General features: G+C 40.5%; 1 protein-coding gene across 4 annotated transcripts in view; it reads right to left on the reverse strand.

The window, feature by feature from the left end:
- Nucleotides 1-13,890, reverse strand: part of LOC117415060 (rab-3A-interacting protein-like) — a 25,987-nt gene continuing 12,097 nt past the window's right edge. For 3 of the 4 annotated variants that reach the window (XM_059027655.1, XM_034024994.3, XM_059027654.1), the window contains 10 exons: nt 12,944-13,216; nt 11,234-11,489; nt 8,632-8,727; nt 8,250-8,327; nt 7,723-7,926; nt 5,860-5,988; nt 3,931-4,043; nt 2,147-2,246; nt 1,483-1,549; nt 1-948 (listed from right to left, as the gene is read on the reverse strand). In XM_059027655.1, coding sequence (XP_058883638.1) covers nt 866-948; nt 1,483-1,549; nt 2,147-2,246; nt 3,931-4,043; nt 5,860-5,988; nt 7,723-7,926; nt 8,250-8,327; nt 8,632-8,727; nt 11,234-11,489; nt 12,944-13,191 — 1,374 coding nt within the window. In that variant the 5' untranslated portion in view covers nt 13,192-13,216 and the 3' untranslated portion in view covers nt 1-865. The remainder of the gene's footprint in view (nt 949-1,482; nt 1,550-2,146; nt 2,247-3,930; nt 4,044-5,859; nt 5,989-7,722; nt 7,927-8,249; nt 8,328-8,631; nt 8,728-11,233; nt 11,490-12,943; nt 13,217-13,890) is intronic. The other variant, XM_059027656.1, reaches the window with a different exon arrangement.

The raw sequence follows: 13,890 nt of genomic DNA on the forward strand, positions 1-13,890 counted from the left end.
TTTCATCATGTCTTTATTAATAAATCATGAAGAATGTGTGACAGAAAATTAGAAATACCTGAAATATGCAGGCAGCCCTTCAAATAAATGCTTCACTTGCAATGCATCCTGCCCATTCTTTCGTATATAAATAGTGCATCTCCCTCTCCCATGTCAGTTTGAGATGGCAGAGCTGACTGTTAGGCTGATAGAAGGTTCTCAGGTCGGCAGGTGCCTCTATATCCAAGACTACACTCAGGAACAGCAACAAAAACGACTATTCTGTGGATGTGCTGAAGAAATAGAATCTCTAAGATCTCTTACGAGGTATACATTTTTATTCAATAGATTACAGAAAGGCACTAAATAAAATAATGGAAAGCCTTTGTGATTCCAGTGCAGAAACTCAAAACGTACATTGATACACATACTTACTTACATACATACATACATACATACATACATACATACTGTATACTTTCACTGACAGGTAGGTTACTACATTGGTTGCAAGAAACTAGGAACCTATGATGTCACCGCCATTCGCGGAGGATAAAGCCACATTTTCAATTTAGATTTAAATTCTCACTTCCGATTCAAATGTACAATTTTTTTAAACACCCTGTAAAGATGTGACAGTACCACCCCCCCAAAATAAAAAAAATGAAGTGGAAGGCACTCTCTGCAGTGTCAGAACCGCTCTCAGGGATTCTCTGCAGTGTCAGAACCGCTCTCAGGGATTCTCTGCAGTGTCAGAACCGCTCTCAGGGATTCTCTGCAGTGTCAGAACCGCTCTCAGGGATTCTCTGCAGTGTCAGAACCGCTCTCAGGGATTCTCTGCAGTGTCAGAACCGCTCTCAGGGAAATGCAGGTTTTCGAATTAGTGTCACAGCTCCTCTTTGTAATAGCCAAGTTTTGCAAAAGACATTTCCTTCCTTAGCTGCATTATTTCCCAAAACATCTGTTCAGCTGTCAAATTAAAAAAGAAAAAGAATATACATTAATAGGCAAGAATTAATCTGTTTACTACGATCTACAGAAGTATGGTAAATTGCACAGTTTTGATGTCATGTAATTTCAATGCTAAATGTATTAAATTACTGAACAGCATGCAGGGTAGCGTCAATTCCAATTCAATTCCCTTTTTAATCAATTCCAATTCAATTCCCTTTTAATCAATTCCAATTCCCTTTTAATCAATTCCAATTCCCTTTTAACCAATTCCAATTCCCTTTTAATCAATTCCAATTCCCTTTTAATCAATTCCAATTCCCTTTTAATCAATTCCAATTCCCTTTTAATCAATCCCAAGTCCTTAAAAGGAAATACTTTGAAGAAATTGGAATTGGACTAAAAGGGAATTGGAAATTTATTTTAAAAAGAAATTGGAATTGAAAAAAGGAACCGCCCCCCACCCTGACAGTATATAGTTAGTTCTTATTAAACCAGTAACAGGACGCTTCCTAAATGAAGAGTACACTGCTACATTACTAAAGCACTTACCATCCTGTTTCACCAGTCCTTGATGAATGTAGCGGATGTAAGTAAAGAAGTTGCACACTGAAGTGATCTGAGGAATAGCAACAGAAAATACTCATCAGGACAAAGACATAATTACACTCCAATACAAGCATGCTAGCAGCATACTCACAGCAGGGCTGAGCAATTCAGATAGTTAATTACAGTACAGTGCAAGAGGCTGACCTGACCTGACCTGTCACGGTCTTTACCTCAGTTTCCACTTCTCACCTGAGCAGACCTCTCTGTATTTTGTATACAGGTGATAATCAACTGATCCTATTGTGAGGCCCCATTTACAAATGAATTACAAGAATAGAGATATGATCTATATTACTGTCAGCGCACCAGAGTGACTTTTAAACATGCTGTCACATGTGTTATCATACTGATCCTATTATATAATAATTACTATCACTGACAGTATGGGTGTGGGCTGTGGGTTTACATTTATACATGTATGACTGTTAAAGTTATACATTTGACAATATGTTTGTATGATAAGATTGCATGCATGTTTGTTTTTAAAAAATGTAATATAAATATTTATTAAAAAAAAAAAAAAAATGATAGTAAAAAATAACTTTTTTTTTTGCATTGGAGTGGCAGCTCAAAAGCAGATGTTTATCACAGTCTTCAAAGTCCTTACCCTACATCTACAAAAGGGAGACACGTAGTAATAGCTGCTGGAATCTCCAAACTTGATCCTGTGTTTACACATTTTTGTCTGACCGCTGAGTGCGCACTTTCTGTGATTGAAGACAAGAGGAGACACGCAAACACACACAATGAAAACATTTGCACAGGATATAAACAACTGCTGAGGTATCAATTGTAAGTTTCTAACCCTATAAAAACACCCTTGGCAAATGTCCATACCAACATTTCAGCCCAATTAGAGTGGTCCAGGTATATTTAAGGGGGGTGGGGTTAATAGTTCTGTGGTGTCTTATTAGTATTTTATGTTTAATTCTTTGAATACTGTCTCTTCTCTAAATTAAGCTACTGTTCCCATGCCATCTTCCAAAACAGTCCTTGCGTGGATTGTTGTAACACAGCACCGCGACTTACTTCAGGGACACTTTGTAAGGGGTTCCAAGCATGCAGGATTCACATTCATATTCAAAACTAAATTAAAACTGTATTTCAAAGAATTTTTAAAAAGCAATGAAAAGGAGGAGTTGCCTGCATTTTACCCCAATGCATTTCGGCAGCCTTCTCTGAAACCCGAGAGAGAGAGACAGCGGGAGATTGGAACAATCTAGGGGGAGGAGCAAGATTAAAGAAAGGATTCATTTATTGACTGATCCTTTTCACTCAAACCAGACCATCTCAAGAGTGCTGGAACTGTGTAGTGCAGCAAGGTTGTCATATTAAAACAGTGCAAGACTGGGTAAAGCGGGGTGTGAGGATTACTGTGGGGGGTGTTCGAACCTTACAAACAACGTTAAACACACACACTCCAAGTTTACAAATCCCCTATTTGGAACTGCATTGCCCTATAATACTGCAAACATGGTCAGGTGTATAAGAGCAGGGGTTTAAAAACAGGCAAGCAGGTGGAAGGGCTTGAGAGATTGACTTGCGTTACAATTTCACATCTCCGGCCACTACACCACGAAGGAAAGGGAAAAAAAAAAAACAAAGAAAAGGAAATGAAGAAATAATGAAAGAGCAGCCACGCAAACCCTGATGAGAGCTGGAATGAGAGAGGCGATGTGAAAACAGACTGCAGTGCTGACATGGATATGGAGATGTGGAGCAGGCCCTGTGTTAGGAGGATTGGACTTGTATTCTCTCTGCATGTCACAGACAAAGAACATGACAAGCGAAATCGTGCATCTTGTGCCAAATGAATGCAAGTTGTCATTTCTGAATTTTGAATAACCGGCAGGCACATTTTATTCTGCAAATCCAGTATTCTAACTATGATCATGTTCACTGGAAGCCCTGAAGCAGGAGGATTGAGCTATTAGAAGGCAATGGGGCTTATTTCACTAATTATGCCAGAATATACTTCTCCAGATTGACCCTCCCAGCAGTGACATGCAAGTCCTTTCACACAACAAGCATGTACTGTTCCAACAAGGGAGGATTTAATAATCCAAACAGCAGTCAGTTTTTATGGCAGAATTAAAGGGCGGCAGTATTAAGATCCTCCTCCTTTTACAATATTATTGAGTCAGAGTGGTGCCGATTTCTGCTGCTCCAATACTGAATTTGATACCTTTTTCCCCTCTGCATCAGAATCCACTTGGCATTATCTGAGCAGGTAGAATCCTAGATGCCGGCTCGTTTTGAGTACTTCCCGAGTCCAACAGAAAATGACACAATGCTGTGACCTTTCAACTGTGTTGGATCAGGTTACAGCAAACCAACAGAGCATGTGAGTTCATCTAATTTCATCATATCACATTTCATCTAAAGACTCACTTTGGTCCTCCGCACTCCACCGCCGCAGCCTTGACGACGGGCAGGGACTGGAACCCCACAGGCTCCACACTCAGAGTGTTGTTCTCTACAGCCTCCAGGATCGCAGACGCCAGCTGAGGAGGGCAAGACAAGAGGAGGTGAGACCCAACAGAGAGATCCCTCCACGCACAGGTTAGGGGGAGCTAAACCTAGAGCCTGCAACGTGTACACCCTGCAAAGATGCAAATACAAAATCAGAGCACCAGTACCAGGAAAGGACCAGGATCCACAGCATGTAGATGTACAAGTGCAAGTGGGACAGACAGACCATAGAGGAACCACAGGGTCAATGAAGTGAATGTGCTCACTTTTACTGTTCGTTGGCACTCTCACATGGCTGGAATGAAGAGGAGCAGAGAAACTATTTTACTGCAGGGACAGGGAATTTAACCATATCACTGCCACCCTTCCATCAAACGACACAAAATATAAAGTGACAAGGACACTTCACCCTATCATAAATATGTAGTCCTGGTTGCAGCTGATTTGCATCGGGATGCATGTGTAATTACTTTTAGGTCTGCAATTCAGTTCCAGCTTTGGTTCGGTACAGGAGTTAGTAGGGATCTCTTTGCGAGTGGCCTCGGTCTAGTTCTTAAACTAACAATCCCTGACCTATTCTGAACCCAAGACACAACAATATCATTTAATAAATATGCAATGCTTGCGACATCTACTGGTTCTAAAGAAATGGATATTAATACACCCGAAAGCCCTAGATTTAAGGCTGCAATACTGAAATACATCTGCGCTCTGGTATATTTAATTGATCTCGAGTGCGGTCTCATCAGACACAGGCAGTGGGAGGATATTATACTGCTCGACAAAGATCTGGGCAGCCGTCCTCAAATAACAGTCTTGAATGTCATTTACTTTTCATTCAAGTTCCATATTGTGTACACTTGCCATACTTCAGTACTTGCATATTAAAACACAGATCTCATATCAGCCTCCTGCAATATGCTTTATGTAATTGCACCATTTCATATTCCAAGTGAATTGTGTATCATCAATACAAATAATAAAACACAGATCTAGTTTTTCAGATTCCAATGTTTTTGAAGTAGTGTTCCCACTCTCACAGAAGACAAGGTTAGAGGTTTATCCGACAGAAGACATTGATATATTTTAGAGATTTGCAATTCTATCCCAGAAGGGAAGGGTTCTAGAATATCCAACCTTGTTTCCCTTCGGAGGCTCATTTAAATGTCACTTCACATGCCTGTCAAGCTTTAGCCTAGCCTTTGCTCTGGTTGCTTTAAAAGCTGTAAATCATAAAATCCTTCAATAGGTACAGTGGACAGCTGGCTAGAGCTCCAATAGAGAAGAGCAGTTTTTCAGGAATTAGATATTTTAAGCTAGATGTGATAAGCAGGCATATTATCATGTGTGTATGTATGATGTACGTCTGTATGCATGTGCTCTTCTGAATACTTAACTTGATACCCAAGTGCATTGTTCCTTTACTTACTGCAGGTAAACTCTCACAGGTCACAGCCAGGATATTCTATGAAAACGTCAACCCGAAATGCAGAATATGAGTGCCTCAAACCCGTGGCAGTTATATATTAATATGCCACAAAAACATGGGTCAGCCAGATCAGCAATTTCTGGAGGTAAAAAATGTAGTGCCTAAACCCTGACACATGGTGTCACTATAGAGCACATCTCAATCAATACAGTAGCTTTGTATAGCTCCGTCAAGCACAGGTAAACACCAACACAACCTCATTCTCAAGGCACTCTGCAGAATAATTAATGATCAACGGAGCATAATAAAATCAATTCCCTGTCGCCCCTCCCCACTCAGGGTGTAAGAGAACGGCTCTCAACACGCCAGTCTGATAAACCGCTCTTGAGTAACCTTTATAAAACATTTGAATGACTTACCTCACTTTTTGAGAAGGTTAAACAGGGGTAAATATCTTCTTTATAGATTCGTTCTAAAAAGGAGCATGTTCTTTCTAAAGTGGGCTCCTCTCTCCAGGCTTTAAATTCACTGAAAAGCAGCAAATCCACCTAGAAAAGCAAACAAAAACAGATAGACAGCTGACAAACAAATCAACAATACAGAACAGTAAATACATCAAACACTACATCGTTATCCAGACCCAACATTTTCAAAATAAAAAGTACCTGAATTAAATGTCAGCTTTTGTATACTTCTGACACCTTGTCAAAGGCAAGCTAAAAAATCCACCATGAAAAAAAAACAAAACATACAAACTAGTAAGTCATGTTTAAAACCAGCAAAAAGCACGGCTGTTCCATTAGTCATGGCTAGTTCGTTATTTCATACCTTCAGCTCAGCATTTCAATGTTGCTGTGCCTCTATTGTAATTCAATTAAGTAAACAATCAAAGTTCACGTATTACTAATGAAGGCCCATTAATCTATGAAATCTAAGAAAAGGCTGCCCAACTTTGACCTTTGTACAAGATTTACTTGAGCAGTAACCATATCATAATATTGATGCTTTATTTCACATTTTGCACAGTTCTGCAGCTTTTCATGACATGTCATTTTCTACGGGTGTTCAACATGAGCACATGGACTTTGATAGTTAACTGCATTACAACAAAAACAAGCCAACAGTTCATTACAATGCTTAAGGGAATATATTAAAGAAGCAACCATATAGCCCTGACTACCTATACACAATGTGCACAGTTATCAGCCACACAGCGTAGTTGTTGCTGACTGTAAACAAACTCACAGTTTTCATATAATGTGATACGATGGAACAGGTGCAAGGTGGTGAACACCCAAGTTCAACAGCTGGGTGGAGCCGAGACTAAAACTGATAAGTGGCTCACCCAAGCTGGCAAACCCAGCCAAACATTTTCAAGCAAGTTGTGTTAACCTCGTATTTAAGAACACATCCAGTAGCAGCATCAGTATATGTGGAATGCAATAGGAATTCCCACGCAGGGAGTACATTTACAGACTTTTTACTGCCTACTGTATTTCAGTAATTGAAATTAGAGCCATACTGAATAATTCTCAGAAAAAATATATAATTTTTTTGTAATAAAATGTTTTAGGCTGTGTAACGGGGGGAGGTCTCCTGTACAGTTATTTGCCCCCTATTTTACTGCATTTAATCATGTACTTTAGAGTACTGTAATCAGTCAAGTGTTGTTTAATCTGTAGTATTTTGTATTTAATTATATCCTGATGTAACTATCACTGACACTGTTATCTGCTCCGTTACTGAATCGTATTTTGACACACTTGTATTTGCTAGAACCAAAGTCATTGTATTTATCTTGCTCTTAATTGAATTAATACTTCTACTGTGATTCTTGAAATGTATTTTTGTTTACGACTGTAAGTCGAGCTGGATAAGGGCGTCTGCTAAGAAATAAATAATAATAATAATAATAATAATAATAATAATAATAATAATAATAATAATAATAATAATAATAAAGGAACAGTGGGGGGGGGGTTTATAATCATTTATAATTACAACAGTTCACAAACTGGGAGAAAAACAGATGTGAGTAATCATGACTGGAAATGAGAAGCAGCACATAACTGTATGCTCTGTATGACAGCAGACGACCGCAAACTGCCTCCATATGTGTAACTGAGGATGTAACTTTGTAAATGCATATTTATTTTTTATTTTACTTTTTTCCTCAAATTGAGGGTAGGAAATTTGGACTGCGTATATATATATATATATAATTTGGACTGTGTATATATACCCCTGAATAGAAGGAGCCCCTGGGTGAATTTCAAGCTCACCTCTCTGCAGTCCCTCACGATGGGCTGCATCATGCTCAGCTCCTGCTGGCTGCCCAGCATGGCACTGCTGGTGCTCTTGTTCCGGGCGTGCCCTTTCTTAAACGGAGTCTTTCCACCGGGCGGGAGGTCTTTAGAGGGAGAGGTGGGGGAAGTGGAGAGGACCAGTGTTTTCAAAGCAGATACTTCAGCCTGTAGAACATCAATCTGGAAAAAACAAAGAAAAAACAAAAACACAACATTAACTCATGGCTTAAAACTCACATTAGCCCTGCCCCCAGTCCTGGGTTTCAGAACTACTTTCATTCAAGTATTATTTAAATGATTGGATGTTAAATAAACTGTTCCTCCCTTATAGTGGCTTGAACATCTCCTCTTAGTAAACCTACAGACTCATTCATGCTGCAATGAGAATTGCGATCAGTTCGGAGCAGACTTAGCAGAACACCGCCAGGTTTAACCTTACTGCAGTCTTATTGAAGTCCCCTACATTACCAATGCAGACACCGCTTTGCTGGAATTCTTCTCACCTTCCCCTGTGCCTCCTTTAACTGCTTCTCCGCAGTGGCCTGCTTGACGTTCGCTTCTCGCACCATCTTGTGGGCTTCCTGTGGGAGCACCAAACGCTTTATTTAACACTTCACTCTCGAAACCACTTTTCCTTCCTCATTCAACTCTACAATAAAAAAAAAACATTTTGAAGCTTGCCCAGAAAAAAGCAAAAAAAAAAAAACCCTTTGTGCCTTTTCTACATGATGCATTTAAAAGAAAAACAAGAAAAAGTTCAGCTAGGAAGAATAAAAGCCAAGCAATTGATTAAAGAGGAAGTACAGGTAAGATTTAGCACTGCAGCTGCTAGGTGTGCATTTACACAAACTCAGTGCTGCATTCTGATGAAGAATCCAAACAAACCTCAAACAGGCTAGCTGTGAGTTCTTCCAGTTCTTGCCCAAGTTGGTCCCTTACTTTAGATAGTCTTTCACATTCTTCGTCTTTTAACTTAAGGTCCTTAAAAATAAAATAAAAGAAAAATAAAAGAAAAACGCCTTATTTCTGTGCCAAAATTTTTAAAAGGTATATATACTCATGCTGCACAGTATAAGCTAGGTTACTATCTATTTTCATAGTGCCTTGTGTTACCACTCCTGCCTGGAGATGTGGGCTGTATCTCCATGTTCCACGTGGTCACAGCACATCGCACAACTCGGACGTTACTGTGTAAAATCCAGCCTGGTTTGTAGGTTATATTTTGGGCTTTCACATGCACTGATGTTCAGCATTGATCCGGGGAGGGTAGTGCTCGTATATTTTATATTTGGGGGGGTGTTCTCAAACCCCCTAACCTTGTAAAACAAGCCCTTATTGAACTGCATTGGAAATGCGTGACTGTAGCGTGCATCTGTTTCGCAAATACTGTAGTGCCACAATAGTGCTCCATGAATATGGCTCCTCTGTACCTTACACAGATGAAGCAATTTGCTGAAACATTCAAAAGGCAATTTTTTATAGGTTTTACCTTTGTCTGTGCTCTCAGATTTTAGAAGAAAAATAAATAAATAAATAAATAAAAAAAAATCACATGCAACTTTGACCTTGAAAATTGGCTCAATTTGCTTCTGTACTGCACCTAAAGCTCCTTTTATTTGTCGGTTCAAATTAAATATGTTACTCTAACCATAACTATACTGCAGAGAAGGCGGGGCCACAGAGCTGAAAGACCACAGAGACATGACCGTTCTGCAATCAGGAAGCACAGATCACCCTAAAGAGTTATCAATAAAAACAACTGCCCACTCTGCCTGTCTTTCAACCCTACAGGCTTCAGTTTTCAACTACAGTTCTGGCATATCTTTAAGCTGGCACAGCACTGCAAGTATAGTACCTATGGGGAAGCACTTACTTTCCATCAGCCCTGAGCAAATAAACAAGAAAGTGCAAACAATCTGCTCCTTTTCAATACTGTTCACAAGACCTATTTAGTGGTTTGTAGTGTGTATTAATCAGGCAGCAGACAGCGATACTTCCTCTAAAAGAAAACTCAGTCAACTGACAAACAAGTCAAGCCACAAATGAACTTTGCTACCCTTACATTCTATGCTTACTGTTCGGTCAACCTTACGGAAAAGGAGACCCCGCCAATAAATGCCATTTCTTTGAGCTGAAACTGATAAAAACAGGCCTCAATTTGTAGACAGTCTGTGAATAAAAAAAAAATACAAAATACAAAAAAATCACATAAAAAAGTGGGTTCAGTGAATGTAGTCTCATAACCCACCATGTATTCTAAGCACAGACACTTTGAGATACTGTTCAGAATATGAAGCCCTGCATGTAAGGATGGAAGATACATTTGAAGTGGGTTGAAGACACACACCTCCACAAACCCACACAGGTCTTCTTAGCACAAATCCAAAACATGTGCTTATTACCTCCTCAAAGCAGAAAGGAAAACACCCTAACCAGTCAATAACCCTGCAGGTGTCCAAACGAGTAGTTCTCCAATTTCAAAAGAAGATTCAACAAATGTGATAAATGGTTCAAGCAGCACCACTCCGGGGGTCCAAAGTCACTCTGCCAACCCAACAGTATTTACCTACAGTCCACAAGAGCTGTATCAAATGCAAACCAATCAACACTTAAGCTCCTTCCCATCAGGCCTGATCATACATTTACAGCCGGGTCAGTTTGAACTTTTCCTTTACAAGGTGTGATCAGACCCCTGTGCCTGTGTGCTGTACCATATCACAGCGCAGGACACAGTGTGCAGAACATGAGCATGAGCTACACGTGCCAGACATGCCCTGTAACCAGGACAAGCAGGGGGAGAGGTACGCCGGTTAATCATCTGTGTGTCAGTCATGGAGCACTTTAAATGACTGCAGCTGGGGTTTAATGTGTCTCACCAACTTAGCTAGATTCTTGGAATGTCCTTGCTGGCTCCATGATTCAGCTGGTGTATTAAGCTAATAAACGGTAGTTTATTATAACCATTTTCAATATTAAATCAGTAATAGTGCTCCATGCCTGCAGCACTGAAGGCAATGTGACATTGAGTTCATTAAACACTTGTGTCGATGCTTTGAAAATATGTTCCCAAGTCAATTAGACAAGCTGTTTCGCAACACATTTAGAACAGTGTTTATATGGCCCTGTGGATTTGAACATTTCAGTCTAAAAATAAATAGTCACCATTAGGAACATCACAAGTTCTTATACCCCCTCTGACCCCTGCTTTTACCCATCTGTTACATGTACAATCTGGTCTCTTGATTATTTTACTCCAGACTCTGTTCAAATGATAGATTCTGTCATTAAGGTGATGAAACCTACAACAACGCTCCCTGGATCCATCACCTGTCCTTCAGTCCTGCTTAGCCAACATCTCACCAGTTTTTGCATTTTAAACAAATCTTATATACAATGATAAATCTGCAGTTGTAATACTGCAAAATGAGTGAAAAAAAAAAAAAAAAAATTCAAACCCTTCAATAAGTCGCCCAGTAATTTAGCTTACCCATTGTGCTTTAGTAAGCTCCTCCTTCAATCTCTCATAACCTTTTTCTCTTACTTCCATAACGGAGGGGCTCCTCAGGTGAGACAGGCTGTCTGTGCTCAGCCCAAAGACATCCCCACTCTCCTCACCCCCGCGATCTCCCGGGCTGCCATCGAGGAACTCTGCCCCCAGGCACGCAGGCTCGTACCGGGAGGCATGATGCTGGGAGCCGGAGGAAGAGCAGGGCACAGCGATCTGAACGTCCGCTGCCAGGACACTGCAACATGAAAGCGTTGGTGAGGGTTTATACTAAAAGAACATCTGTAGATCACAGTGTGGTTTGTGTGTGGGTGGGGGTCAGAGCCTGCGAAGGCACATGTACTGTATGTTTATATAAAAATGTATGTCATATAGCAGCCAGACACTGGTCTCCCATTGCTTTCTGAGGAGGTCAGATGTTCTGTTATTGCTCAGTACTGGAAGAGATGACACTAATTAATGACACCTGTTTAAAAATCCACTGCTTACTGATGAAACGCTTCCCTCTGACGCTCGAGCCCTGCTCTCAAAGAGCTAACTCTTTCAGGGGACTACAGTGATTATTTCAGACAAATAGAGGGAAATAAATAAAGAAATCACTTTAAAAAGTTGTACTACAACAGGGATAGTGGCATTGAGCTTTGAGTGGTGTTTAGTGAGAACAGTAAAACAAGCATTGTTGCTGGATTGAGAAGATGATGATCTGGATACAAAGTTTCATACCAGTATTAATAAGAGAAATTCACTTTCGCCTGGCAAATGCCCCCTAGCAGAAGTTGAGTAAAAATGCATTCACTTAACACAAAATACCAATATTTCTACAGTAAGCACAGTACCGGTGTTGTTCAAACTGTAAACAACTTCTCATTCTAACTTCAGTTTCTCTCCCTTTTGATACAGTATCTGAACTGAAGAAAAGCTGCACTGGCACTTTATAACACAGACATTTTATTCAGCATTCATTTTATAACTAAATAAATATTAGTTATTACATGGTTATCTTTCCTAATGTATTTACTTTTTGCTGGGAGACGAGACGCTTCAGCTTCGCTCAGCCCCGTTCTGGCAGCCGAACCTGGGGCAAGCCAATTCCCTCTTCCCCTCGCCCGACCCACTCTCCTTCTCGCACTTGGTTTGCTTGTCTGTCGCTTCGAACTGAACTCCCGACCGCCATTTAGCCAGGCTATTTATAGTTTAAAAACTGCTAATTAAAATGATCCACGAGTGGGAATGTTACCTTTTTTTTTTTTTTTTTTGGTAAAAATAGTGTTGATTACACAGTGCTTTATGCATGGTTAATTCATGGAAAGTTACATTTTTGCTTCACTATATGTGCATTATAGAGAGGGAGTTATTTTATTTGTAATTTAGTCAGATGTGTGTTGTTATGTGTCCCACAGCGCCCCCTACCCCCTCCCCTGTTTATAACGCTCTTCAGTTACAACGCTCATATTGTGTGTCCCCCGAGACCCATGTTATAGCGAGAGAGCACTGTAATTGCAACATTTTGATTCTTCTTTCGAAAAAAAAAAAAAAACCACTATCTATAACTACAAAATACTGAATCGAAATTCAAAAGGTAAAACTCTGAGAAACGAAGTCAAGCAGACAAACGTTTCAGCCAGTGCCTTCTTCGCAGTAGTTTATTAATATAAAACTCTATGAACACTGCAGCTCTGTGCAGCCACTCACCTGCCGCTGGAGGCCTCGTCGGTGCTCAGGTGCCTGGGTGTGGAGTATACGGGCTGGGTGGGCAGCTGTGCCGCGTCCAGGGTGTTGGGCGGGCCGGGGCTGGAGCTCACTGACGGGCGAGTGCGGTACAGGATGGCCGCGGCGGCGGACTGCTTGAGGTGTCGAGCCTCAAGCACTGTGCGCAGGTCTGGGGTGGTGGGGGAAGCCAGGTTAACTTCATGAAAGCCTTCAAGGGAGTCACTTGCCATTTCATACAACTCATCATACAGATCCCTGCGAGAGCGAGGAGGGAACAGCATGCATTAAAGAATTAGCTGGGACTTGACTGAAGCACTTCAGCACACAAACCAGGACCAGAGGACACAGTTGGGAATTAAGTGGAGCTAGACTTAGGACAGAGGGAAGGAGACACCTTCACATAGAGAGCAGTGAGGATTGAGTGGACTGCCTAGCCATGCTGTTGGTGCTGAATCACTGAGAACCTTTAACAGCCCACTGGACAAAGTTTTAAAATAAATCAGATACTAGGAACTGGAGAAACATAGATGGGCTGAATGGACTTTTTTCATAAATTTTCTTATGTCCTTGTTTCTAGCATTCTTATGTATTGCAATAGCCTTACAAGGTTTTCAGAGTTGCCCAGTACTATTTTTTTTTAACAGAACCACTTGGTTCTGCTTTTATGGTGACAGCATCTGATGGAATGCAACATTTTCTAGTGATCTAAGCTAGTGTCAAGCGCAGGTAGAGGGGACTTGTGTGTTTAGACACAGTTCCACATAACCCCATACTGCCCTTTATATTACATTATATTAACTCATTTTTTTTCTAGCCACCTATATTGTCTCATTAAACCGCAGTGCAGTTAGAATGTGCACACACACCACTGTTGAAGTAGGGTATCTCTACCAGGAAATAGATTATTCTAATAGAGGAAGGTTAAAAGT

Source organism: Acipenser ruthenus, chromosome 7 (assembly GCF_902713425.1).
Source record: "Acipenser ruthenus chromosome 7, fAciRut3.2 maternal haplotype, whole genome shotgun sequence".
NCBI lineage: Eukaryota > Metazoa > Chordata > Actinopteri > Acipenseriformes > Acipenseridae > Acipenser > Acipenser ruthenus.